The following is a 27,702-nucleotide window of genomic DNA, read 5'->3' as shown; positions in this document are numbered from 1 at the left end:
GCACTTAAGGGAAATCATTTTGAAAACTGTAGAAGATAACTGGAGTAGTAAAAGACTTGAGGCAAGTTTCATCACCCGTATCACACCCCCAACTACGAGAATATTCTAAACCTCTGTTGTCTCCCTCAGTCCTCTATGCTGAGAACCTTGCCTCATATTTCACTGAAAAAAACTGAGGCTATGTGCTGAGAGCTTCCTCTTCTCCCCTCTTTCTTCTCTTCTGTTCACATTATTCAGATGCATTTCTACTAACTCATCCTTCACTTGACTCACATGAAGATGCAGCCGTCTCCTTGCTAAGGCAAACCCCTCTACCATTCCATCCTGTCTTCTCCAGAATATTGACCCCTCTGTCATCTCCATTCAAATTTACGTTTAATTTTTCTGTTGTTCACTGGCTGCTTCTCTATTGCCTACACAAATACTCATGTTTCCTCCATTCTAAAAAAACCAAAACCAAAACCACAACCTTATTTGATCCGTCCATTCCTGCTAGCTAAAATCAAGCACTTCCACTTTCTTTCCTCTTACCTCTCTGAAGTTGATTACCCTTGTGTACATGATAATATCTTCTCTCTAAGTTTTCCTGATGCTTTTCTCTCCTGGTTTCCTCCTACCTTCCCCCTACCTAGTCTCCTTTGCTGGGTGTTCATCTAGCTAATCAAGAGTGTCCCCCAAGGTTATGTGCTGGGCCCCCTCTTCTCTTCTCCCTCTATACAATTTCTCTTAGCAATCTCAATCTCATCAACAACTACGGATTCAATTATCAGTTCTATGCAGATGATTCTCAGATCTATTTGTCCAGTTCTAATCTCTCCCCTGACCTCCATTTTCACACTTCCAACTACCCACTGGACATTTCAAACTATAGAACTCACAGACATCTTAAACTTAACATGTCCAAAACTGAATTCATTATCTTTCCCTTCCAACCCTCTCTTCTTCCTAATTTCCTTATTACTATCTAGAGTACCATCATCCTCCCAGTCACTAAGGCTCACAACCTAGGTGCCATCCTCGACTCTTCGTTCTTTCACCCTCCATATTCTACTCATCAAGTCTTGCTGTTTCTCCTTTCATAAGATCTCCCATATATATTCTCTTTTCTCCTCTCATGTCGCCACCACCCTGGTACAGGTCTTCAACACCTCAAGAACAGTCTGTTAGCTTGTCTCCTTGCTTGTAGTCTCCCCCTATTCCAGTTTAGCCTTCACTCAGTGGCCAAAGTGACCACAACACCCTTTTATTCAATCAGCTTCAGTGACTCCCTGTTTTCTCCAGGATCAAATATAAAACCTTGTTGGACATTCAAAGTCTTCGTAACTTGCTCCCAGTCTTCTCAGACCCCACACATACTCTATAATTGAGTGACACTGGCCTCTTTGCTGTTCCTTGAAAAAGACACATCATCTCCTAACTCTGGGCACTTTTCCTGGCTGCCTCTCATGCCTAGAATGCTGTCCTCTTTATCTCTACTCCTGGATTCTCTGCTTCCTTCAAATTTCATCTAAAATTCTACCTTCCACATCTACTCCACCTTCCTTTCCCAATCCTCCATTAGTGCATTCCCTTTGTTGATTATTTCTACTTTATTCCATAATTATATCTTGTTTGCATGCTGTTTCCCCCATGAGACTGTGAGCTCCCTGACAGCAAGGACTGTCATTTATCTTTCTTTGTATCTCCAGCATTCAGCCTTGTACAAGACACATAGTAGGTGCTTACTAAATGTTAATAGCTGACTGACATGGTCAGACCAGTGCTTTTGGGAGATCAAGTCTTGCAGTTTTGTAGAGGACAGACTGGACTGTTCCTCACAATCATTATTTATATGGCATGTAGTGGAGGTCTTTCACAATTATGGTAGTCTTGTTGTGGATTAGCTCTAGCTGAATAATGTGCTTCCTAAAATGTGGTGCTAAGAACTGAGCACAATCCTACCCAGCCGTTGTCTGATCTGAGGCAGAGTGGTCTAATTCATTTTTAAAGATGAGGAAGCTTAGACCTTGAGAAGGGAAATGACCTATCTAAGAACACATAGCCAATTAATGTCAGAGCAAGGACCTGAATCCAGTTCACATGGATGAAATTACACTTGCCATGAAAACCATCTTTCCTACCTATTCATATCAAATTTGTTTTATTCATTAAAGTTTCCTGGTCTTCACTCTATCCTTGAGGGATATCTTTGTCTAAGTATTACCTTTTCTCAAGCAAACTAATATAGTTTAGGGCCTATACCAGGTGCTGCTTCACGTGTTTCTCTTCTTTTGGAGATATTGTAGAGAATCTTTTGCAGGAAACACGATAGCTCCACAAGAACATCATTCTTGGAAAAGTACCTTTCCTATTTTGATCAAAAGGACTCCAATTCTTTTGGTGATTTATGCTTATAATCCTGAAGGCCCAGCACTTAGCACACTGGCAGTGCTCAACATATACTTCCTGATCAAATGATCTTTGGCTATTCCTTATTCTTCCTTCTATGTTATACCAGTCCCTTCATATCTATTTCAACTATCATCACCCTAGTCCTGGAACTAATGATTTTACAACTATAAAATTTTAATGGCCTCTTGACTGGTATTCCCGCCTCTGGCCTCAATTTCCTTCAACTTGGCCTGCACTGATATCAGTTTTACTTTCCTAAAATGTCAATTTCATGAAGGCAACTTGCTTAAAAGCCTTTAATGACTCTGATGGCCTCAACTCCTCAGCCTAACATTCAAAGCTTGCCACAATTTGGCCCTAACCTACCTCCCACTGGCCTCCAGTATCAACTTTGTGATCTAGCCAAACCAGTTTTCTCACTGGGAAAGATATCTCTTTATATATTACATGCTGTATGTTGGTCTAGCACAATGTCTTGGAGTTTGCTGAATTTGATTTACTTTATTATTTTAGAGACGCAATCCAGTATAGTGAAGAGAGTTGGGTTCAAGTCTCACCTCTGAGATATACTGGCTATGCTACTCTGGGCAAATAGTCTAATGTCTCAGTAATCTGAGCAATTAAGAAGATAAACTGAAGATAAGGTATTAATCTGAATTGGTAGAGGCAGTTTTCTCTCTTGGGAATTCCTTATACCAATGAAATCACAGGCTCAGTTCTTATGCCAATTATTATTCAGTGTTCATGTCTTATTTTTCTAACTAGAATGCCAGATTCTGAAAAGCAGGGTGCAAGTCATACTCCCACATCCAGTGTCTTTCAGCACAGTGCTACAGATAGAATGGCAATTCAAATCTTTGTCTATTGTCCATTCAACTATGAGAATAGGAAAACTGAAGCAAATAATATCCCAAGGAACCCCTTTAAAAATAATTTCAATGAAATAGGTGTTCTATAAAACTTCAGTACTGTTTTATAACCACTTTATAGCTGCCTAATAGTTACTGACATTCTGGAAAAGAGTGAAATCAAATGCCAGGACACCAAAGTTCTTTCCACCCCGAGTTCCTTCCCACTACCAGAACCAAATTGTACTTACACCGTTTTTCTTCATTATATGAAGGCACAACAATGGATAATTGCTTAGTCGGTGAGTCATGTATAGTAGGTAAAGTTTCCTTCTTGCCAGATGAATTTAAAAAGAAATTCTCTTCCTTCTGCCAGTAAATGTCTGGAATTTTGGTAGTAGATAGAAATGCAACAAAAGAAAGCTAAAAATAGAATAAAACATGCAGTTCAATATATTCTGGTCTTTTTGTTAGGTTGGTACAGCTAAAATACAATTTCTAAAATCTGTTTTTATAGAATATGGCTACATAATTCTTGTATACTATTGGGATGTATAAAACTGAAATAAAGGCTGGCCTTCACTCTGAGATTCTTTAACAATAATAACAACAATAATAGCCACTAACATCTGCAGAGTGCTTTAATATTTTCAAAGTGTTTTACAAATATTATTTTATCCTCAAAACCCTAGATGTAGGTTCTACTATTATTCTCATTTTAAAGATTAGGAAATGGAGGCAGGCAGAAGTTAAATGACTTGTCCAAGGTCACAAAGCTAGGAAGCATATAACTGAATCTAGGTCTTCCTCAGTTCAGATCCTGAGCTCTATTTATTGCACCTCCTAACTGCAGAGGGAATTACAGAGACCCCAGTTTGCTGCCCAAGAAGGCTAAAGATACACTGCTGCTCCCACCATCCAAAAGAACTGTTCTTGATGGCATTCTTTTCCCTTTGGATACTGCTACTGCTGCTCTTCATCTCTACTTCCAGCCCCAAAGTAAACGCCATCTTTTAGTTCTAAGTATTTTACCTGGAAATGTCTGGAGGACCTAGTCTTCCCTCCTCACTTTTTTACTTCTACTCCTCACCAATGACCAGGTTCAATTAACAATTGTAATCCTTCCACCATCCTTTTCCCAGGCTCCTAAGTTTTCCACCTGGGAGTCATCTTTGACCTTCCTCTGCCTCTTAGCCACATGTGCAATTAGTTGGCAAGTCCTGTCATTTCTACTTCCAAATTATTTCTTCTATTTTGCCCTTCCTCTACTCCACTGTAACCCTACTAACTTAGGTACTCTCTCCTTGATTAAATTATTGGAATTGCTTCCTAACTAGTCTTCTCATCATCAGTCAAACCTTTTTCTAATCCATCCTCTACACCACTGCCTAAGTGATCCAATGCTTTGCTATGATCCCTATAACACTCCTACATTTAAAAAAAAAAGCCTGAGTGGCTCTCTTTTAACTCTGGAATTCAAGTTTGTCCATAATCTGGCTGCCTCCCACTTGTCCAATCACATCTCACATCACTCTTCATGTAATCTATGCTGCAGATGAATGGAACTACTTTGTGTCCTCGATTATATCACCCCCATACCTGGAATCGTTTCCTGCCCCTCCTCTGACCATATCTACCTGTTGAAGTATTTCTCCTTCCTTTAATATCTAACTCTTCGGATGTCATCTTCTCTCTGAAGTCTTCTCTGATTCCTGTCCTGCTTGGAGTCCAGGTGAAAGTGCCCTCTCCCTCCTCAAATTTCTCATGGCCTTTTGCCTGGCCATCTTTTTTGTACTTATATACTCTAACTTAACTCTTGCATGATTTTTATTTGTTTATCCTTCCACCCACTCATCAGATTCTTGGCTTCCTGAAAGCAGGCAGGTCTGGGTCCCATTTCTTTTTGCATGCTCAGAGTTCAGCAGAGTGCACATAGTAGCTGCTCAATAGATTTATTGAATCCCCCCATATAACTGTCTCTTTACTCAAGTTTCCACATTTTGCTACTGGAACTATCATACTTTCCAAGCACTTAGGCTTGAAACCTTGAGCTATTTTTTTTTATTCGTTCCTCTCCTTTATTTCTCAAATCCAGTGGCCTTTTCTCAGTCTTCATTCTTCTTGGCTTCTCTGGAACATATCATACTGCTCACCACCCCTTCTGGGAGAGTTGGAAATACCCTCCTGTCTGGGTTTCCGTGATGTTCTTTCCTGTTTCTACGGCTACCCATCTGACTACTTTATCTCAGTCTTCTTTGCTGTACTGTCATCCAAGTCCCTCTCTACACCCTTGGGAACACCCAAAGACCCTGTCCTAGGACCTTTTCTCTTCTCTCAACAATTTAATCAGCTTCCATGGTTTCAGTTTACCATTCTGTGCAGGTGACTTTCAGATCTATATTTTCGGTCTCAGTCTTTCTCCCGGGCTCCAGTCCCACAATACCAACAGCCTCCCAGACAATTAGAACTAGATGACTATAGGCATCTCAAACCCAGCATGTCTAAATTAAAGTTCATTATTTTTCTTTCCCTTCCTCCCTGCCATTCCTCCTATCCCAACTCCCCTCTCTTTTGAACTTTACTATTTCTGTCAAAAGCACCACCATCCTTCTTGTAATACAAGGTCATCCTTGATTCCTCACTCTGCCTTCCCACTCATATTCAGTTAGTTTCAAATTTTGTCTTTGCTATGTCTGCAACATCTCTGGCATCTGTTCCATGCTTTCGACTTCCATCTATCACCCTAGTTTGTGCCCTTATCTTGTCTGCACTTTTGCAATAGCTTCTTAACTGGAATTCCTGGTTCCAGACTTTCTCTTATTCAATTCAGCCTCCGCATTTATTTCCAAAATAATGTTCCTAAAAAGCAGGTCTGACGATATCACTCTCCTACGCAAGACTCTTCAGTGGCTCCCTATTGCCTTAGGTTAAAATGTAAACTCCTCAGCTTGGCATCCAATACCATTCATTTGACTTCAGACTATATTTCCTCATATAGTTTCTATTTATGTACTCTACTACATAGCAAAACTGGTCTACCTGCAGCTCCTCACATAACATTCCAACTCCCATCTCCATGCCTTTGCACATAATATCTCTTCATACTCAGGAATGTATTCTCACCTCTACTTCCATTTAGTGGGACCTGGACTATTTATCTAAGTCCCTGAGACCTAAGGATGCTAAGTAACTTGCCATGTATCAAAAGTGAAATCTGAGCCCAGATGAACTTTCCACTGTATATGCTGTTGCCTCAATTGTCTCAATGGTAACCACTGACTCATGATTGAGCTTTTAGACCACAACCCCAGCACCTACCATGATGATGTACACAGAGCAGCTGCTTTGCTGAACCAATTAGTTTTGTCCAAGAAATAATGTTTTGTCAAGAAATATATCAAAAACTGTTTGTACAGCTTGAAAGTTATCCACTTTAATCTATACAACTTATTATATGGACTGAATGTTAAGTTCCGGTTGGATATAAGCTCTTTGAGAGGAAAGCCATAATTAGAAATTCTTGAACTGGAGTAAATTCAGCTAAAATATGAACACTCCCGTGTGTAGCTGAAGTAAACTAGAGACAAATCATGGAGCTGAGGCAGAAGAACTGGGAAGTCATGTGGGGCTGGGCTGGGCTGAAGACATCTATGAGCCAACCACTGAACTCACTAGGGAGAAGGAAGAATGTCTTGGAGTTCCAGAGATGTCAGCCACGAGGATAAGACACGACAGAATGAACCTTAATGGAAAAAGAGCGGCCTGCTGAGTGTTAGTGGTAAAGAGAGTACTAGGGAGCAAGGAATATGCCAATTCTCCCTCCTGGCCTTATATGTCTGGGGTTGTAATGTAAAACTTGCAGCCAGATTTGGAGAGTGTCAGAAAATGTAGCATCTACCAGAGAAAACTAGGTTTTAGTGAGTATCACAACATAGAAACAATATAAGATATCTAGGGGAAAAATGAAAGTGTGAGCGAAGGAGTCAGATATATGTTGTAATGGCAGACAAGGCAAGTTTGGCAACAGACTGGATATGTAGGGTTAAGGCAAGTGAGGGGGAAAGGATGATGCCAAGTTTACGGAGCTGAGAAACCACAAGGATGGTACCTTTAACCTAAATAAGGAAGACCGGAATAGAGAAATGTTTATGATGAAAGGTATTGAGTTCAGTTTTAGACAAGACAAGTTTAACATATTTCTGGGGCATCTAGTCTGTGTCTAGCCCAGTGTAGTGTGCATGTGCCCACAGGTGTGTGTCACATCATCTCCCTCAAGACTAGCAATCTTATTCCTTTGCCTTCTGGGCCCACCTGCCTTTCTCAACCACCAACAGCCTCCCTAACAGCTGGAGACTGGCAGGACATATCCTTCCTCTTTTGCAACCAATCTCTGCTCCTTCAATTGTTTTCCTGGGCTCCTTCCTGAGGGGGCACAGGCCTAGGGAGAACTCTGGGGAAGGAAGGGGTGGTGTCTCCCCCAATGTCAGTATCTAAGGCAATAATATGGCTTTTCTACTCCAGTTATTATTGTAGCTCTACAATAAAGCTGATTTCCCCCCCTCTGTTTTCTTAGGACACAGCTTAGTAAGTGCTTGTTGAATTTAACTGTTGACAATTTCAATTTGAGTAGTGGGGAAAATGCTGGATTCTTCCTACCTCCAAAATATATCTGAAAAAATTAATATTGCCCAATTTGACAAAGAGAATTCATTTTTTACCCAGATATAAGTCCCAAAGTATTAAGACAATAATTATGTGCACTGCTTCATCTAGTGAGAAATCTTCCTGTTACACTGAAAGTAGAGTACTGAGAAGTCCAAACTGTCAGCATTTACTAAACATACACTGCCTAGAATATTATTCTCTAGGAAGATTCAGTTCTGTACCATCTATTACACAGGCATTAGCTAAAATTTCCTTTTAAAATTCTTCGTAATTTATTAGGAGTATCTATTCTATCGGAGTAGAGGGTACAAGATCAAACTTCTTATAACACTTTGTAACAATGAGATCAGGGGTCTCTGTAAGGGGATATCATAACTCCAAACACAGGATAATCTAAATGCACCTCTACCTCTTCTTGCTTCCAACTGGGATTGTCTTCATTCATTCATTCATCTCTCTCAGCACAGTACCTAGCATATGAGGGCTTTTTGGTATGCTCATTCATTCATTTACTTATTCATCTGTCCTTTAGTTATTACTATGACGTTACTTCTGGCACTGCCCTGTCACCACTTCCTCTGGGCAATGTGGAGAAAAGACTGGGGCACGCGGCCCAAGAAATGAAAAGGAAATATCTCAGGGTCCCAGAATCCAGAATAGAGGTTGTGATGAGAAGACTGGAGAGAAGTGAGGCAGTAAGGCGGGGTGCAAAGAGCACCGATTTGGAGGCAGAGAAGCTGGATTCAAATCCCGGGTCTGAAAAGAAATGAGACTCGGAGTCTTAAGTGACTTCCTCGCCAAGCCTCAGTGTTCCCATCTGTAAAATGAGGGGGTTGGGCTCGATGACCTCCAGGGTCCCTTCCAGTTCTAAGTCTACGGATTAGGGTGAGGGCTAGAGGACGGGGATGCTCGCCTGGCTGAGAGAGCTGGAGACAGGGGCCTCGGTCGGAGACCCTAGGCAGGGCTGCCAGGGCCTGGAGCCCGGGAGGGGAACGATCCTCGGGGAAGGCGGGCCCGCCGGGCCGGGATCCCGGATCCCTCCCTCTCCTCACCAGGATCAGCGCCGCGGCCGCCGCCGCCACGACGAGCACCGCCAGCTGCTCCAGGAAGGGCCCCATCCTCCATCCCCAGGGCCGAAAGCTTCCCTCGATCTGGCCCTATCCCGCACCTACACCTAAGCGGAAGCGCCGACCGCTCGGCCGCTATGGCCGAAGCCGCGCCCCGCCTCCCGCGTCGCGAGGGGCGCGTCTCCCGACTCGGTTCCCGGCCCGCTCTCACAGCGCCGCCTGCCGGTAACACGCCCCTGCGAGCCTCGCTTTGACAGCCTGGCTCCCATTGCGCATGTGCAGCCTGAACCTCTTGCCCCGCCCCTCGCAAGAGTTTCCTGTTTTAGAAGTGTTCTTATGTAATCTTCGCTCTGGGCTGCTCCTGAGTTTTGATGTGTTGGCTTTCTTTCTTCCTTAGGGGAGAGGGAATCGTCCCAATTTCTATCAGACCTGTCTCCAAGAGCCCAATACCGGGTCCCTGGTCGTACCTCGTCTCACTCCCAGGAACGAGCTCTCCGAAAGATGGATATTTTGGTCTATCTCTAAAGGAGTTGCATATATCGAGTGGTGCTTTTATACGGTGTATAATGGATTACCTGTAAAAACAAGCAAACCAAAAACGTGCTAGTGTTTGCAGTCGCCCAGTCGGCGGAAGGCGCATCTTTGGTGGTTGCAAACAACCCTCTCCCGCGGGCGACACACACACGCCTGGGTGAAGAAAGCCTCCCACCTTCTCGAAAGAAAGGGAAGAGCAGGAGGGCAGACGCACACCGTGACGTGGCCAAAGGAACGACTACACTGGGCCCAGCTAAGTGCTCACAGCCTTCCTCCCTTCTAGTCTGCAAACTTTCTGTAGACCACATGTTCAAAAGCTGCCTCCAGCTCCCGCGCCGGGCGTCCGGGCAAACAAACCACGCCCCGGTGCGCTCCCCACAAACCCCGAAGGGGGCAGCGGGGGGAGCTTCCCTCGTAGCCAGCTTTCCCCGAGTCCGTGTTCTTTTCCCCAAACGGAGATTCGCTAAAATTCCAAGCCAAAGAAAACCAGAGAGATGCCATCGGTTCTCTCAGTGCTAGGTCACCAAGCCGGCAGCTGGTCCCCGTCGCCCTCCCCTGCAGTCCCTAGCTCAGGGCAGGTTGGGCGGCCGGACTCCGTGGCGAAAGTGCGGAGGCGGAGCGGGCGCCGGAGGAGGAGGTGGAGGGCGGCCGGCGGACGCCGGGAAGCACGTGGGACGTGTCTAACATGGCGGCTGGATTCAAGTGAGTCTCCCCGGGGGACTCCGCCTGGAGGGGCGGCGGGGACCGCGGGAAGATGCCTGGCTGGGGCTGGGGCTCCTGGGGCGGCGGCGGCGGCGGCGGCGGCAGAGGGAGAGCCAAGCCCCGCGACCTGCCCGAGTGGGCCGTCCTCGGCCTTCTGTGCCCCGGGATCCCCCCCTGTGTCTGCCCCCTTGGGCCTCGCTTTCCTTTCCCGGAGTGAGGTGTCTCGGGAGGGGTCGGGCTTCAGGGCCGCCAGCTGTGCGGGTTAACCTAGCCCTCCGCGCCTCTGGCCTGGGAAGAGTCGAGCGAGACTCCCCAGTGCCGTGGGCCTGGGCGGTCGGCGCAGGGGGCAGGGGAGCTCCTGGCCCACCCGGGTCTTTACTGCGCTTCTTTCCCGGGAGCCTCCGCACTTGTTGCTGCAGCTGCTAGTAACTAACTTCCATCTGATCCAAGATGGGCTGGACATGTGGTATAAACAGAGATGTGACAGGATTTGCTTCTTTTACTGCACTGAAAAAAGCCAGCCCTAAATAAAGCTGTTGGCCAAATCTGTAAATGTTTAAAGAAACAAAGCTGGGGCCCGGGAGAAGAGGTGCATTGGAGCTGAAACTGCACAGGGATCCTTTAAAAACAGAGTATTTTGTGAGGTGAAGGATGTGTGATAAATCTATTGTTTAACGATCTACAGATTTACAGGCACTCTTGTTATAACGTCAGAGTGAGCTGGACTAGATAACTTGAAATACAGTGTTTGCTACAGTATTCTTGTGAATCTTTCAAAATAAATTTTATTTTTACTCATTTATTTCAGAACAGTGGAACCCTTGGAGTATTATAGGAGATTTTTGGTAAGTAAAGACAACCGGGTACATTTAGAACTTTAAATTTAGAATTGAAAGAGACCTCATTGTTACATAGTTTAGTCCCCTTTTTTTTCAGATGAGGAAACTGAGGCCTAGTTTAAATGACTTGTCAAGGTCATACAGGGTTAGTGGTAGAGCCAGGGATTATACTCTGACTCTTGTTATATGCCTTGTGTTTATGTTATTGTTTAGTTCAAATAAGATTTCAGCCAAGCCTCTGTAGGGTTCACACAGCATGATGTAGAGAAATATGAATGAATGCATATCTGTAGGACTATTAAGGTAAATATATGTGAATCATGTTTGTTTATTTAGAAAGAGAACTGCCGTCCAGATGGAAGGGAGCTTGGGGAATTCAGGACTACTACTGTCAACATAGGTAAGAGTACCCTATGTCCTAAGAAAGAAAGTAAATGCTGTAATACAAAACCAACTTTATATGTAGTGCTTGTTGGACAGTGGTGATAAATTCTTGTTTCTTTTGGAAATTCGTTTTTTTTTTAAACAAACATATTTGTTCCAATTTACCCATCATAAATTGTTTACACAGGCTTGAGTATATGAGTCAATTATTATGAAAGGCTAGATGGAGTAAAAAGTGCTATTGGAATCATGGTTCTCTTATGAATAATAAACCAACTCTTATTTTAACAAATGTAGTTACAATAAAAATTTCTGTGTGGAATGTTACTAAGCCCCAGTTTGTTTCTAGCAATATTCAGCAACCAAATCCAATAAAGCAAAGGATTTGAAATGTTTTGTAATGAAATTTACTTTAGGATAATCACTTGATTGTGAGTTAAAGTAACCTGTGTAAGTACGTCATTTATCTGTAATAAGCTTGGCACTTCTCTGTTCAAAAACTTTGGTGGCTCCCTGTTGCCTCTGGTATAAATGCAAATTCTTCAGCCTGGCATTTATAGCCCTTCACAGTCTGGCTCCTATTTACCATTCCAGTAGTATTTCATATTATTTACCTTCATATAACTTCATACTCCAGCCAAACTGGCCTACTAGTTGTTCTTCAATCTCTACATTCCATCTCTGCTTTTTATATATGTTGATTCTCCTGCCTGAAATGCATTCCCTCCTGTCTTAGCTCTTCTCAGATGCTGCCTTCTATGTCATCCTTTCTGATAACCCCACTTCTACTCAAATTGCCTCATATTGTACTGATCAGTATACTAGTTGTATCTCATCAAAGAATATAGGTTCCTCAAGAACAGGAATTGTTTGGGTTTTGTCTTTATATTCCAGCACCTGGCACAGTATAAATGTTTGTTGAATTGGACTTGACTTTAGATAGAATTAGACCACTTTCTGTCCAGTGACTAATGAGGCAAAACTAGAAGCAAAATTTCACTGACTTAACCAGAACCTCCAAATACATGTAAAGCCATGATAGGTTTTTAACCAACTGGACAAAAAATGTTAAACCTGGTAATAATTACTGGTAAGATGACTTTTGAAATTTTTTTCTAATAAGTTTTTTAATCTGTTAAATATCAGGTTCAATTACTACTGCAGATGGTTCTGCTTTAGTGAAGTTGGGAAATACAACAGTAATTTGTGGAGTTAAAGCGGTAGGTCTCTTTTTCATTTAATCATCTAAAAGAGTTACCAAATTAGTTTCATTGGTCATTTTTTTTTTTACCAGACCTTTGATTTCATCAGTGTAGGGAGCTCCTGATGAGGATATTCTCTCTACTAGTACAGATGGAGTCTTGGAGACTTACCTGGGACACTGACAGGTTAAGTAATGGCCAGGATGACATAGCCAGGATGTGTCAGATGCTGGACTTAAACCCAGGTTTTCCTTACTACCAGGGAAGCTCACTGTCCTTTTGCCATGATGCTTCTCATTTTTCTATTAGATGGTAATGAATGTCTATAACATTGCAGTTGACTGGAAAATCCAGTAGCATTTTTATCAAGTTCTTGTTTTTATTTCCAAAGAGCAATTTAAGGATTAATAATAGAGTTGATTGTAACAAAGACCAGAGAAATAAAGTTCAGTAATGACACACTAATTATGACTATTCTTTGGATGCATCAAAACTGGAATTGATTTTTAATTTTTCAGATTTTAAAAATTATTTGAGAAATTAAGATTCCAAGGGTAAGCCTATTGGTAACATGAAATTGTAAAATTTTATTTTCAGGCATTTACTTTGTATGGAACATAATGGAAAACCTAAGCTGTTCAAAAGAAAATAGTTTACATGATAGTGTGTTTATACAACTGCAATATAAATTTTTCTTTTATAATTTTCCTTTAGTAAAGCAAGGGAAACCTTTTTGTTTTGTTTATAGGAGTTTGCAGCACCCCCAGTAGATTCACTCAATAAAGGTTATATTGGTAAGTTAAAATGTGTTTCTTAAAATACTAATTAGGTATATCACTTTATTTCAGAGTATTTGTAGGCTAAGTCAAATACATATTGGAGTAAAGAACATGTTTTTGTAAATTTAAAAACTATACACATATCCCTTCATATATCAAATAAGGTTATTCCCTGAAAGTGTTCTGGACAATGTTGTTATCTAGTGGAAAAAGCATGAGATAAAAATAATGGAGTAAATTTAACACAGCGTAATAGATTAGATATAAAACTTTTGTTACATCCTAAAGTCCTCTGATGCATCATTTTAGCAAGGGGGTAGACTCTGGGTTCTTGAAGCTGTGCTGGCAGAGTACGAGCTCTGGGGAGGTCCTGTGAGGCTAATGAAGGCACCCGGTATAGATGTAGAGAGAGACTGTATGTTTAATTTCCAAGGACTAGCCTGGCTAGGTTTGGAGAGTCTCATTATTAGGTTGGCTATAAGATGATAGTTTTTTTTTTGGCAATGACTCATAAAGACTATCTAGTAAGAATTAGAAGGGTTCTGATTTATATTGGTAACCAACCATACCAGGCCCATTCAAATACATTACATGAAAATTAAATTCCATTTAGAATGCAGATGGATGATAACAAGGGATACTTGTGTTTTAAGAACACTAAATATTCCCATTATATAGTATTGTAAATTACCTTTTTATGGAGTAGAAGAGTTCCTGTTTCAGTTATAGATCAAGAGTTTGCTTTGCTTTTATGTTTTGAAGCAGTCACCTAGCATAGCAGTTCTCAAACTGTTTGGTCTCAGGACCCCTTTACATTTGTAAAAATTCAGGATAACCCTCCCTCCCCCCAAGAACTTTTATTTATGTGGGTTATGTCTATTGATATTTATTAAGTTAGAAATGAAAATATATTACTATGAAAATAGTTTTGATCTTAAGGACCTCCTGAAAGCAGGGAGTGATTCCTTAGACCACATACTTTTGAGAATTACTGATCAAGCATAGCAGTCAACAGATTTAGGTCTTAAAAGTTGACTTCTCCATTTAAAAGCTTGAGCTTGTTCAGTAATGGACATTTGGTTAATCACTGAACCTCTGAGGTTTATTGTTGATATTACATGTCTATATATGGAGAGGGTAGGTGTAATGTTGTATATCTGTAGTTGCGTGATTGTATAAAGACTATGTTTCTAACAAGACCTGGACAAGTTACAGTTACTGAGATATGGCAAATACCTTTTTGTTGTTGATTTGTTTCCATTTGTGTCTGACTCTGTGAGCCCATTTGGGATATTCTTCGCAAAGATACTGGAATTGGTTTGCCATTCATTTCTCCAGCTCTTTTTACAGATGAGGAACTGAGGCAGACAGGGTTAAGTGACTTGCCCAGGGATACACAGCTAGTGCCTGTCTGGAGCCAATTTCAACTCTGGTATTCCTGACTTCAGGCCCAGCACTTGATATATCCACTGCACCACATAGCCGCTCTATTATGGCAGGTGCCCAGAAATCTTTATTAAACTGTGGCAGATGTCCACTTTTTTATAAGTTTCACCTTGATGTTTGGAAAGTCTCAGCAATTATGACTACTTTGTAATTTTTTTATTTTTCACACTTGTTTTAGCTCCTCAGGTAGCAATAATAATAATGTCTTGTATTTGTTTACCAAGTGCTTTCACATCCATTCTCTTCTGTCTTGTTCTAGTTGGGTATGGTATACACTGTATGTGTATGTCTGTGTATGTATATATATACATACACACACACATATGGTATACACTAGAGCAAATATTTTACAATTGGAGTATTATCTGTAGAATGGAATTTAATATGTAATAGAGGCAGTTTTGAGCCTCATCCAAAGCCTTTATTTCCTGAATGATCACAAACGTGTTGTTATAAGGCAGGACCGTGGAATGGAAAAAAGTAGAAATGATACAGAAGCTAACATGCACATTTGCTAAGTAGCCTCTTTAACAGAGGCTTATTGATTTATTATAGCCCTGTTCAGAATCACTGAGTTGAAAGGATCACAAAGGTCATCTTTGTGGTAGAGCCCTTTATGACCAAGAATCCCTTCTACAACATCCCCACCAAGTGGTAAGGTCTTTAAGGGTAGGGATTGGTCTTGTCATTTTGTCTTTACTCTCCAGTATCTAACTATGCCTTTCTTATGCTTATTAGATTGAATTGGATGCCCTATCTCACTGGTGATTTATATGGAGCTTGTGGACCACTAAAACCCCCGGGGTCTATTTAATGTAAACTTCTGTCTAAAAGCACTTTTATCATATTATACTTATGAAGTTTATTTTTTAAACTCATATAAGACTACATTTTCTTACTGTTAGATTTCATCTTAGTAAATGTAGCCAGGTCATAATTTTGGCCTGTTAAGGTCTTTTTTCAGATTCTGTATATTGTCCTGTTCTGTATACATTGCTATCCTAGCCTTTGTGTCATCTGAAAATTTGATAAACATCAACCATACCTTTGTTTTGAGTCATAGGTATAAATGTTGACTAGCACAGGACTAAGGACACAATTTTGTGGCATTGTGTTAGAGATTCCTCTCGAGGTTGACATTGCATTGATCCATTACTCTCTACTCTTTTGAGTTCAGTCATTCATCCAGCTCTGATTACATGTAGTGTACTATCATCTTGTCCAAATTTTGTAGCACTTTCTGAAGTTTTCTTAGGTTCTAACTTAAAATAGTTTGCGAATTTGTCAAGATGCATTTTAAATGTAATGTCTTGGCAATATAATGCCTCCTAGTACAATTCTGAGCTAAGGTGGTTTATCTCTATGTTCAGTTGTTTAACTAGTCTTTATATATCTTCTGTACCTTTCAACAATGAAATTTTTATGTTATAATTACATAATAGTACCTTGAATTTAATGAGTAACTGATTGTTAAAAACCCCATATTGTTACACAAAGCACTTTACATATTACTTCATTTGATCCTCACAACAATATTATAAGGTAGGTACATCTTTTATTATACCTATTTTACAGATGAAGAAACTAAGGTTAGTGACATGCCCATAGTCACATAGCTAGCAGTGTTAGAGGTGGGAGTTTATCTTGGTTGTTTCCTGATTCCTGTGCTCTTTCTACTCTTGATATTTGTACAGTGTTCACCTATTTCAAAGTGTTAGCAAATCTTTTTTCTTCATATCCTAAAAACCCTGTGAGATGGGTAGGACTTTTTGTTACCCTTATTATAAACAGAATTGAGGCAGCAAGGTTAAATGAGTATCATGGCCACGAAGTGAGTTCATAGTGGAATTGGTAGATGGGTATTTTTGTAGTTGTGTAAACTGAGATTCGGTTTTTCTTTATTTCCAGAGACATATATCTTTATGCTCATAGGCATTTCTTATAATTCTGACTTACCTGCTTTTTTCAACACATGCAAAACAGGTTAAAAAAGTTGTGAATTTTCAGGTTAAAGGAAATCCTTCTGCTGGAGACACTGGCTTTGAAGAAGCTAAAAGAAGTTGGGGCCCTTTTGGGAAAATTAGTGCCCTTGAGATAGAGTGAAAGTATTGTGGAAGAGTACTTTAAATGTTAGAGAAAGCACCTTTATGTAGAATGATAGGGAATATAGTTTGAACTGCTTAACTAAACCACTGTCCTGTAAAGAGTCCTAAAATTTAGGTCAGTCTTCCATGGTCACTATGGAGCTGATGTGACAAAACTGACCTCTGCTCTTGCCTTAGTGTGGCTTTTAACTTTAAACTAAAACGTCCATGGATGAAGTTGCTTAGGACAAGGAGAACGCATTTATTCATTCTCCCAGCTCCTTGCACTTTTTCAGTTTGATTGCTAATTCCCAAGCCATTCTATCAAAGACAGACTCTTTATAGACTCTCAGAGTTGGAAGCAATCTCAAAGGTTATGTTGAACCCGTATCTGAGCAGGAATATCCTGTTCCACAGGGTCCTTTAACTCACTGTTGTGCTTACAAATGACTGATGACTTTCTATTTTTAAAATATTAGAGTATACCATTTTGAAAATGTACCAAAAGCTGCATCTAATAAGAAAAGTTTTGGCATGTGATTTTTCTTGAGTTCATAGTTGTAGAGTGGTTCCCGCTCCCACTTTTTTTAAACAGTTCCAAATGTGGATCTGCCACCTCTGTGCTCATCAAGATTTCGTTCTGGACCTCCTGGGGAAGAGGCCCAAGTGGCTAGTCAGTTCATTGCTGATGTGATTGAAAAGTAAGACATTCCAATAATTTGAGTATCAGTGACTTGAAAGTTAATTTTCACTTGTAACTTACTCTATCTTCTCTCTTTGATCAAGTTCACAGATAATACAGAAGGAAGATTTGTGCATTTCTCATGGAAAGGTAAGAAAAGAGTAAAGAGGCATAGTGAGTGATTTCATTTTTTTTAAAGTACTGTAGAGTTTTGTTTTTATTTTGGGATGGAGTGGCTGTAAAATGTAAAGCCGCCACAACCTGTGTTATGGTTTGGGTGGAATATAATAAAGACATCAATCCTAGAAAATAAACACCATTGAAAAACCTGAGAAGCATATACTACTTTGTTTAATCTGTTGTTTTTAAACTGCAATAGGTACTGTTTTAAAACTTGAATCATAACTCCTCTCTCCTACCACAGTCCTATTCATTTGCTTTTCTGTGGCAGAGAGAGAACCCTAAATTCTTGAAAGCTGCACCAACAGAGAATGTGTGCTCTATCAGGTCCTTCACCAGCTAATAAGCTTTTTTTTGGAAGATGTTCACAAGCAGACATTGGCCAACAGGCAGTGATAAACATTTTTTTTGGTCACAGAAATTCACTACATAATACAATTATCCCTTCCATGTTAAGGGGGTTAGGAGCATGGCGCCCCCACAATCTGGAAAATCTGCATAAAATTTTTTGGCCCTCCCTTTGTACCACAGAAGTCTGAATTTTTTTTTCTTTTATGGGGTGTTAACTGGCTTATTGTAAAATCTGGGTTAAGTATTTGGTCATAGGCTCTGTGTTGTCTCTTGGCCTTTGCGTGTTGTTTGAGGCTCCTGCAAACCTCCCCCCCCCAAAAAAAATTCCCATTTAATTTCCGTGTGTGTGTGTGTGTGTGTGTGTGTGTGTGTGTGTGTGTGTGTGTGTTTGGCTAGGCAGTGGGGTTCAGTGACTTGCCCAGGGCCACATAGCTAGTAAGTGTTATGTGTCTGATGCCGATTTTGAACTCAGATCCTCCTGAATCCAGGGCCGGTGCTCTACCCACTGCACCACCTAGCTGTCCCCCCACATTTAATTTCTTATGCTGAACCCACAACATATTGAAACCTCAGTGGGGAAAATTGTAATGTGTTAGGGATTAAGTAATATTATGAAGGCATAGAGGGATTGTGGTTTGCATTGGTGGAGGGCATACCTACACCACTGAAATTATGCATCCTTGAAGTACTAAAATATTGATTTTGTATTGAGTGATGAAGTACTGAATAATGATTTCTGTAACATTTTAAAAGTCATTATGTAAAGCAATTTCAGATTCCTTTTATATTAAAAAATAGAACCTTTTCAATCTCAAATTCATAACCTCAAAATTGTTTATGTTTGTAATTATTGATGACGAACAATTTACTACTGGATGCTTTCTCTTTCCTTTGTCTTCCGGGACAGCACACTTGACAGGATCTCTGTCTTTCTGCTCCTCCTTTTTCCATTCATTAACTCTGTCCTTTTCCTGACATCTTAAAAAAGTGTGTGCCTACTGGAGTGTTCTATCCCTGGCTCTTTACACTCAAAATCCCCTTTGGAAATCAAGTTCATTCCTCAGATTTCGATTCTGTACCACTTATGTTTATAGGATTCTCAAATTTGCATTCCTGTATGCCCATCTCCAGCTCTTCAGAAGACCTCTCCCCTGACATGTCCTGTCAGCACCTGTCAGACATGTCTATGTTCAATATAAATCACATTCTCCTCCATTCCACTTGTTCCTCCCTGTTTCTGTCAACAGCACCAGCATATACCAGGTCTTCCATGTTCAGAATTTTGGGGTTACCTTTGTAAATTCAGTCAAACAAGCCAGATTGTGAAGGGCTTCAAATGAAAAGCTGAGGAGTTTCTACTTTATTCTAGAGACTGTAGGAAGCCACAGAAGCTTCTTGAATTAGGGAAAGTGATATGTCAGACTTGTGTTTTTAACTTTATTCACAAAATGCTGTGGAGAGTGGATTAAAGAATAGAGAGCCTGGAAGGAGGGAGATTTTAATTAAGATCTTATTGTGCAAGTCTGAATAAGAGGTGATGAGGACCTCAACCAGGTATTGGCCAGGAGTGAGAAAAGGGGTTGGGAAGCAAGAGATGTTGTAGAGATAGACTTGGCAACTGATTGGATTGAGGACAGGGGTGGGGTTGAGGGATAGCCAAGAGCTAAAGGATGTCTCTGACATGTTCAGCAGTTTGCAAGTAAGCTGTCTGAACTGTTATGCACTTTCTCATAGGAACAGTGCTACCAAATGGTAGTTAAGTTCCCAGGCTAGCCTTCAAAAATCTATTTAACCTATAAAACCTATAACATAATGATGAAGACAAGTAGTATTCCTCTAAAAAAGCCTAACTACTATTACCTAAAACAAGCTTTCTGTGGGAAGATGTTTAGATTCTAAAATTGGGTTCATTTTATTTAAGATAAAAAATACCCTGCAAGAGAGAATTTCTCAAGGTAAGTCAAGCATTGGTGATAATGATACTCATTAAGGAAAAATTCATGTAACTTTCATCTCAAATTCAAATTGTACTTTGGTCTTAAACTTACAAAACTTGCTCTACCACTCTTGATTGGGTATTCCTCTGAACAGAGGGACAAAAGGCTGTGTAATTTATGACTTGGATCGTAAGCAGCCTCTAGACTGGATTTGAGATTCCTGCTAAGACAAATTAACTTTACCATGTATTATTTTTCTTAGCTTGCATGGGTTCTATATTGTGATCTTATCTGCCTTGACTATGATGGGAACATCTTGGACGCCTGCACATTTGCTTTGTTAGCAGCTTTAAGAAATGGTAAGTGAGTTTAGTAACAAAGTTTATATAGACTTACCTCAGTAATAGGATTCCAACTGGTAAGTAAACTGACTGGTAATTGAATAATCAAGCATGTGTTGCTGATAAGACTTCTTCAGCTACTGCAAACAAATAGTATAATTTGAAGTCACATTTAGCAATGGTATTAACAGAAACATATCTTATTATAGTTACTTGGATTTTTCTAATAACTGAAATTGAGTTTTGTGACTAATAGTAATTCCACTACAAAGACATAGATAGGATACTAGTTTTACTTATACTGTCCTTGTGTTTGGGTTTTGCTTATCTGTGTTTGCCTGTTAGAAAAAAAAATATTTAAAATTGTAAACCTTTAAGGAAAGGCATCACCCAGTTTTTTTAAATAACATCTCACATTTATGTAGCATTTTAAGATGTATGAGACATCTTAAACCTTTTGAAGAGTAGGTGGTTATTGCCATTTTACATAAAAGGAAACAGGTGTTTTAATGGGACCTTCTCTTCTCTCCCCACCCCCAACACAGCTATAAACTATCTGAGCTGGGATGCAAACCCAAGTCTTGTAACTCATGATTCCATCCACTTCCTGTTAACAGTTTGTTTTGGAGGAAATCTGTCTTGGGCAGGTGGGATGATTGGTGGCTGGGGGCATCTTGTTTGGAGCAGCTTGGTATTCCTTTTCCAACTGCCTTTACTTTTCTATACGAGCTCCATCAGTAATGTCTTTAATGTATTTAGATTTTGTGAAGAAAGTTCTGTGGGCATGAATTATGCATAACATTTGTAGTAGTCACATGTTACTACATCTACCTCTGCCTTCATGTCTTATTTTATATGCAGTAAAGGAGGAAAGATTCACAATCATGATTATTTTAGTTTTAAGAGAAATTCAGGTATATTTTAGATGTTAGGATTGTTTTTGATAAAACTTGAGGTGAGAGGAAAGAAAAATTCACTTGGGGCTAGCTAGTGAGAGTAATCTTCAACTCAGATGCCTTTTAGAAATTGTAATAATTATTTGTCTTTTTGCAGTTGAATTGCCAGCAGTTACAATAAATGAAGAAACTGGCTTAGCTGAAGTTAATGTAAAAAAGAAAAGTCACCTGAATATTAGAACACATCCAATTGCCACATCATTTGCTATATTTGATGAGTAAGTTAATAAGATGGTAGAATTCTGAAAATATTACTTGTCCTTTTCTTCTTGGTTTATGTGGAAAATTTTCTTTTGGAAAAATTGTATTATTGTATTTGTCAGTAATTTTTTTATCCTTATTGTTTGCAAATATAGATTAAAGTTTCCAAAGTTACTCTTGATTTACTTGGCTTAACAGGAGCCGATACTTCTATGTACATTACACATACTGTTCTCATTTTGTTTTCAATCTTCAAGTTAGGTGGCATAAGAATTATACCCATTTTACAGGTGAAGCAACAGGCTCAGAAAGCTTAATGTCACCCAGGGTCACATAGCTAATAAAACATTCCAGAACTAGGACTTAGCCCAATTCTGATTCTACTACACAACTTCCATGAGGATGATTGGAATTTCTGTCTGCTTCTGTTCTTTGTAATTCTGAAATTTTAAAATGTTACAATTAGCTGAACCAGTTCCCTTCTGAACATGTTTATTTTGCGTGTTAAAATGAGTTGCAAAGAATTAGTTTGTTTTGTCCTGTATAGCACTTTACTCATAGTTGACCCTACGGGAGAAGAGGAACATCTGGCAACAGGAACTTTAACAGTCGTAATGGATGAGGAAGGCAAACTGTGTTGTCTACACAAACCAGGCATGTTATTTTACTTCAACTTTAAACACAGTCCTAGTTTTAAAAAATCATTTGTTTTACAAACCCTTTCTATAGGATATGTTGGACAAAAAAAATTAGCTTAATCATGCATAACACTATATCTTTAAGAAAAGTGGAGTTTTGTTCATGAGGATTTAGTGACTGTCACTGTTTCTGTCCTACTTCAAATTATTTCCAGAACAAGACTGCTTTTAGCATTATTGTATGTAACTTTTTTTGAGACAATATCCTAGTCAAGACAATAAAATATTCTTCCTTTCCCATGTTTTGTTTTCTGGGTGGTTGTATTTTGTTTTAAATCAGCATCAATAGGAAAAAGCAGAATAACCAGTGTAGTATATAACATTTCTTTTCAGGTGGAAGTGGGCTAACTGGAGCTAAACTTCAGGACTGTATGAGTCGGGCAATTACAAGACACAAAGAAGCAAAGAAACTGATGGATGAAGTAATTAAGAGTATGAAACCAAAATAAACAGCCAGCACATATTTTTCAAAATGGATTTGTAAAAATTGTATTTGTTACAGTGCTCACAAATCTTTTATACTAAATAAACAAATATCAATACTACATTTACAAAGTCCTTTTTTTCCCCTAGAATTTCTTAGGCCACCTCCTTATACTATATACAGTTATTCCTTAATGGAAAAAAAAAAAACCGCACAGTAAAGCAACTGTTTAAAAGGCTGTGACTTAAGAAAACCAACCCTAATTTGTTAGATGAACTCCCTAATTTTTAAAATTTCAGGGTTGGGTTCCCATATTAACTTGGTACTTCTGCCCCCACTCTAGCCATGTAAAATAGTGACACTTAAAAAACAAATAAACAAACAAAAAAACAACAAAACAAAAGCAAGTGAAATAAAAACCCAGAAAAACCCTTTGATTCAATGCTCTTTTTTTGAAGAGAAAAAAACCCTAAGTAATTGGTGACTCAGAATTTTGGAGTGGTTGGCGTGCCTCTCTTCATTTTACTTTTTGACTGGCTGCCTGTATGTTGATGCCGATGGAGCTGAGCTGTTTGGGCTGCTGCTGCCGCTGCCATAGCCATTTGATGCTGTAAGAATCGCAACTGCTGCCAGAGGGGGAAGGAAAAAAATTCAAGTTATGTTAAATTGAGGTAGGTATGGACAGGTGCTTTTCTTGAGAGAGAGTGATGGAAAACAACAAAATTTGAAAGTGAGAAAGCACCATAATAACAAAAAGGTGACTGTACCACATTGAGACAATGCACAGTCAAGCAGCACCAGTGGCACGGAAGCCTGCTGAGGGCCTTTTAAAGATCATGGATCAACTTGAAATTGTGTGGTTATTTTGCCCTGTCAGTCTTTACTGTAGTAACTCAGCAACTTCAGTGACCAACGTGGTTCATAGTGGGAGTTTGTAACAATATAAATATTTACATCTCAAGTTTCAAGTTCCTTTTCCTTGCTATACTGGTTATTTATACTAAAATAATGAAAAACACCAGAAGTTATGACATTTAGTAGTATGAACACTGCTATATATTTTCTGCACTATAATGTCAAAAATAGTTGGCACTTAAGCATTGTCTGATTTTGAAATTATAATGGCAATTGGGAAGAACTGGTAATGTGCCGACAGGACTCCTTGAATGATGAATTAGGAAAAGATGACTTAAATGTCTAAAATGTTAAGTATTCAAGCTGAATGACCAGTATGTTGGAACTCTTGATGCTAAATTTACTAATAACTTTATTTACTGAATGTTATAGTGCATAAAAGAATTAAGAGAGAACTAAACCAAAGTATTAAGGGTACTTTGGGAGCTTAGAATTGTATTTTTTAAAAAAATGTAATCAGAGTGAAGTTGCTGGATTACTTGTATCTGTTGCTGCTGCTGTTGAAAGGCAGAGGAGAGCTGGAATCTCTGCTGAGGAAGGCTTTGCTCAGGTCTGTTCTCGGCAGAGCCAAGCTGAGACAACACTACAGAAAGGAGAAGGGGAAAGCAGGCCAGTCAAAAAGGTTTGAAGGTTATCAGAGTTAGAAAAGGGCAACACAGAAAATGGGATAATAGAAAGGCTGTCAGTATGATTAATCCTAGATATAAAATCACAACATTTCAGAATAAAGTAGTCACTTGTTAGTTGATACATGCAATTAGGCTATAAAGCTTTGTGGTCATGCAACAAGTTTTCCTACAGGACTTTAATGTATATTCTTAAGGATTTTTTTTTGGGGGGGGGAATAAGGATGGGAGGGAAACTCGGAAGTTTGGAGTGAAATGCTGATGTTTATTTGGGAAGGTATTTTTCCAGTATCAAAAACTGCTACCCATAAAATTAAAAACTACATTTCTGATGTTCCCAAGGAGCAAAAAGACAGCCTAAATAAGATAACTTATAGATGCCAAATAAGTGTTTCAAGACAAAGGCTTGTGTTAGAAGTCCATATTTTAACAAAATTTGATCAATGTATACATTTTGATAAAAGTACAGAGTTTGAGCTGGAAAGAACCTTGGTAATTATTTAATCCAACCCCCTCAGTTTCCAAGGTGGTAACTCAAGGCCCAGAGAACTTAAGTAATTTTTATCCAAGGTCACATGCTTGTTAGTGACAAAGCCAGAACTAGAACCCACATCACATGATTTGCAATTCATTGCTCTTTCCACTCAACCATTTTGTAGGTATTATTATACCTGTACTACAATTCAAGTCTAGGAATAACAATTACTAATTGCTTATTTCCAAGAGTTTAGTTCTTCCTTATATATTCAATGGTATCTAGGTTCACAAATTTGAAGTTTTTCATTTTGTGGGGGTAGGGTGGGGAACAGGATATGTAAAGGGATTCCTAAAATCAAGAGACCTTTTAAATATCTTCCCAGTAAACCTCACCTACACAATATGGACTATCTTAACTGTAGTTTTAGCAATTTGAATTGCATTTCTAATGAATTATTTCACACAGATAAAGAGATGTAAAAGACCTTAGGGGCCTTCCAGTCCAATCCCTATACTTTACAGATGAGGAACTAAAGCACAGAGTCATTAATTGATTTGTCCAAAGACTGTGGATATGCAAACTGCCAGGAAAAAAAAGATAAAATACAGAAAAAGATGCATTCTGAATAAGTAGATAATGTGCACAATTACTGATTAACATTTTAAATAGACATTTTCTAATTGCCTAATTCATTTAGTAACTGTGCAGAATTGTAACTAATATAACATGCGGAAAAACTACAGTTAGTAATTTGTGGAGGGCCAGGCATTTCTAATTGATCTATTACAACTGAATATAATGAAATACTAAAAAGGGGCCTCAACTGACAGATCTCAAGAGTTCACACATTAAGACCAACTCTACTTTCTATTTTAAGTCCCCAGTTATCATCTGCCTGGAAAGGAAAAGAAAAAAATAATTCAAAAGGTGAAATAAAAATGCCAAGTGAATTTTGGATTGAGTACTTTTTTTTTTTTTGCTTGAAAACACAGCATAAGTTGAGCAGAGACATACCAGCTGCCTGGGACTGCATAAAGCTCCCAACTCCAGTCAGGTTAATAACAGCAGCTTGTTGAGCAGATAAGGCCTGGTCTTGACTGGCTGTACCTGGTTCAGAACTCTGACCAAAAAGAAAAAGAGGCAGTAATGAACTCCATGTTGTCAAGGAAGAGACACAATGAAAAAAACAATTTTACTTATTTGATAGTTAAAAAAGAAAAATCCTCCAAACACCATGATAAAAACTTTTCCCCTTTAAAAGGATATTTGCTATGTTACATTAGACTAAGTTTCAGGGAAAAAACAAAACAGTGCAGAACACAAGGATTTAAAGCTGCCTAACCAACTGGTATTGTCACTTATTAGATGGGTCAACAACCTAGTTTTATGTAATTTAAACTTCAAAGTTATATGAAATCCTCAATCAAGGGCTGGTACCCCATCTTAAACAGACTAGCGAATACTATCAGAGTGCCAGAAACCACTAAGATTTGGGTAAATCTGACTTCCAACTGAGATCACTTTGAGTTAGTATAACCCTTGACCACAAGAACCACTGAAGTTATTATACCTTTGCAAATGCATATCTAGCTTTCCAATCAGCCATAGTGGGTAAAGTTGAAAAATATCAAATACTAAGTCTACAAGCAGCTTGGGAAGTCTACAGTATGTATAGTAATGCAGTGATAAAGGAGACTGGGAGCTGACTAACGATTTGAAACTGAAGGATGGAAATCTTGTGAGGAACTCAACTGGGTATATTACTAGGGTAAGACAGCATACAAGAATGAATGTAAACTAGGAATGTCATAATATTAGCAGGGCTTAACCAATTTTATCTTCTTTTAATTTGAAAAGCAAGTGGTAGTATGTCCTAAGCAGAACTGTTGCATAAATTTCCTTGGTTTTGTCTGCGTTTTTATGTAATAACATGTTGATCATATGCGTATTTGTCTGGATTTTAAATTTGTACAGTTGTGTTTTATTACTACCAACTACATATACTCATAAAGAAAGCTCTGAAATGTAGCATCATATGTGCCTGTATGTTTGTATATTTTTAAACATTAATTAATTCATATAGGAAAAATAGCTATGATTTGTCCAAATTTGTCTGCCTTATATTTTCAGGATAAGTGGTAAAAAATAATCCTTTGTTATTTTGGAAGAATATTAACTCTGCCTAAATTAAACATTATCTTTTCCTGGTGCAGACAGTATCCTTTGCAAAATTCCAAATTGCATTTCACAGCTCCACCAACACTGTATCAGTGTGCCTATCATTCCACAACCCCTCCAAAACTGACTATTGTTATTTTGTTGTCATTGCCAATTCCCAGGGTGAGATGAAGCTTCAGAGTTGTTTTGATTTGCACTTCTCTTATTACTAGTGATTTAGAGCACTCTTTCATGGGGCTTAATACTTTGTAATTTTTCTTTTGAGAACTATTTGTTCATATCCTTTGACCACTTGTCTAGTGGGGAATGGCTACTGTTTCATATATGTTTATATATGTTGGATACCAAACCGTTATTAGAGAAATTTGATATGAAGACTTTTCCCCATTTGATCACTTCCTTCTTATCCTGGATGCATTAATGTTATATGTGCAAAAGCTTTTTGGTTTCATGTGATCAAAGTTACCGATTTTATCTTTTGGAATTGTCTCTACCTCTTGTTTGGTTAAGAATATATCTCCTACAAAAAGCTGTGAGAAGTGTATGATCTGCTTCTCTTCTGATTTTTAAAAGTATGCTCTTTAATAAATTTATCATACCACTCAACTCCTGCTTTTAGAGTTATTTAGCTAAAAGGTTTCAAATTATAGCAGACCTCTCAAAAGGACTGAAGCAAATAGAAAAGCTTCAAGTAAAAAACACTCTTTAAAAGGATAATCACATTCAAGACAGAATAAAAGAAAAGACATGGAATTCAATGTTGCATCCGCAGCGGACTGAGGAACAACAACTTA

The 27,702-nt window shown here is 39.1% G+C and overlaps 3 protein-coding genes across 19 annotated transcripts in view; 1 reads left to right on the top strand and 2 right to left on the bottom strand.

Annotated features, from left to right (window-relative positions):
- Positions 1 to 9,127, bottom strand: part of ALG5 (ALG5 dolichyl-phosphate beta-glucosyltransferase) — a 53,431-nt gene extending 44,304 nt beyond the window's left edge. The window contains exons 1-2 of the mRNA XM_020967802.2: positions 8,957 to 9,127; positions 3,491 to 3,662 (exon numbers count right to left, since the gene is read on the bottom strand). Coding sequence (XP_020823461.1) covers positions 3,491 to 3,662; positions 8,957 to 9,022 — 238 coding nt within the window. The 5' untranslated portion in view covers positions 9,023 to 9,127. The remainder of the gene's footprint in view (positions 1 to 3,490; positions 3,663 to 8,956) is intronic.
- A 211-nt stretch (positions 9,128 to 9,338) lies between these two features.
- EXOSC8 (exosome component 8) lies at positions 9,339 to 22,832 on the top strand. The gene is made up of 11 exons (XM_020967909.2): positions 9,339 to 10,207; positions 11,016 to 11,052; positions 11,383 to 11,446; positions 12,577 to 12,650; positions 13,381 to 13,426; positions 17,537 to 17,642; positions 17,728 to 17,773; positions 20,354 to 20,450; positions 21,486 to 21,606; positions 22,137 to 22,243; positions 22,621 to 22,832. Exons 1-11 carry the CDS (start codon positions 10,191 to 10,193, stop codon positions 22,734 to 22,736), a joined length of 831 nt encoding a protein of 276 aa, XP_020823568.1. The 5' UTR covers positions 9,339 to 10,190; the 3' UTR covers positions 22,737 to 22,832.
- The window catches only part of SUPT20H (SPT20 homolog, SAGA complex component), a 53,012-nt gene continuing 48,058 nt past the window's right edge, over positions 22,749 to 27,702 (bottom strand). For 11 of the 17 annotated variants that reach the window (XM_020967892.2, XM_020967889.2, XM_020967898.2 and 8 more), the window contains 3 exons: positions 25,745 to 25,850; positions 24,106 to 24,209; positions 22,749 to 23,337 (listed from right to left, as the gene is read on the bottom strand). In XM_020967892.2, coding sequence (XP_020823551.1) covers positions 23,197 to 23,337; positions 24,106 to 24,209; positions 25,745 to 25,850 — 351 coding nt within the window. In that variant the 3' untranslated portion in view covers positions 22,749 to 23,196. The remainder of the gene's footprint in view (positions 23,338 to 24,105; positions 24,210 to 25,744; positions 25,851 to 27,702) is intronic. The other 6 variants (XM_020967899.2, XM_020967904.2, XM_020967907.2 and 3 more) reach the window with 3 other exon arrangements.

Source organism: Phascolarctos cinereus, unplaced genomic scaffold (assembly GCF_003287225.1).
Source record: "Phascolarctos cinereus isolate Bilbo 61053 unplaced genomic scaffold, phaCin_HiC Scaffold_726;HRSCAF=1367, whole genome shotgun sequence".
Classification (NCBI taxonomy): Eukaryota; Metazoa; Chordata; class Mammalia; order Diprotodontia; family Phascolarctidae; genus Phascolarctos; species Phascolarctos cinereus.
The sequence above is the reverse complement of the archived record's forward strand: the minus strand, read 5'-3'. Positions and strand labels throughout refer to the sequence as shown.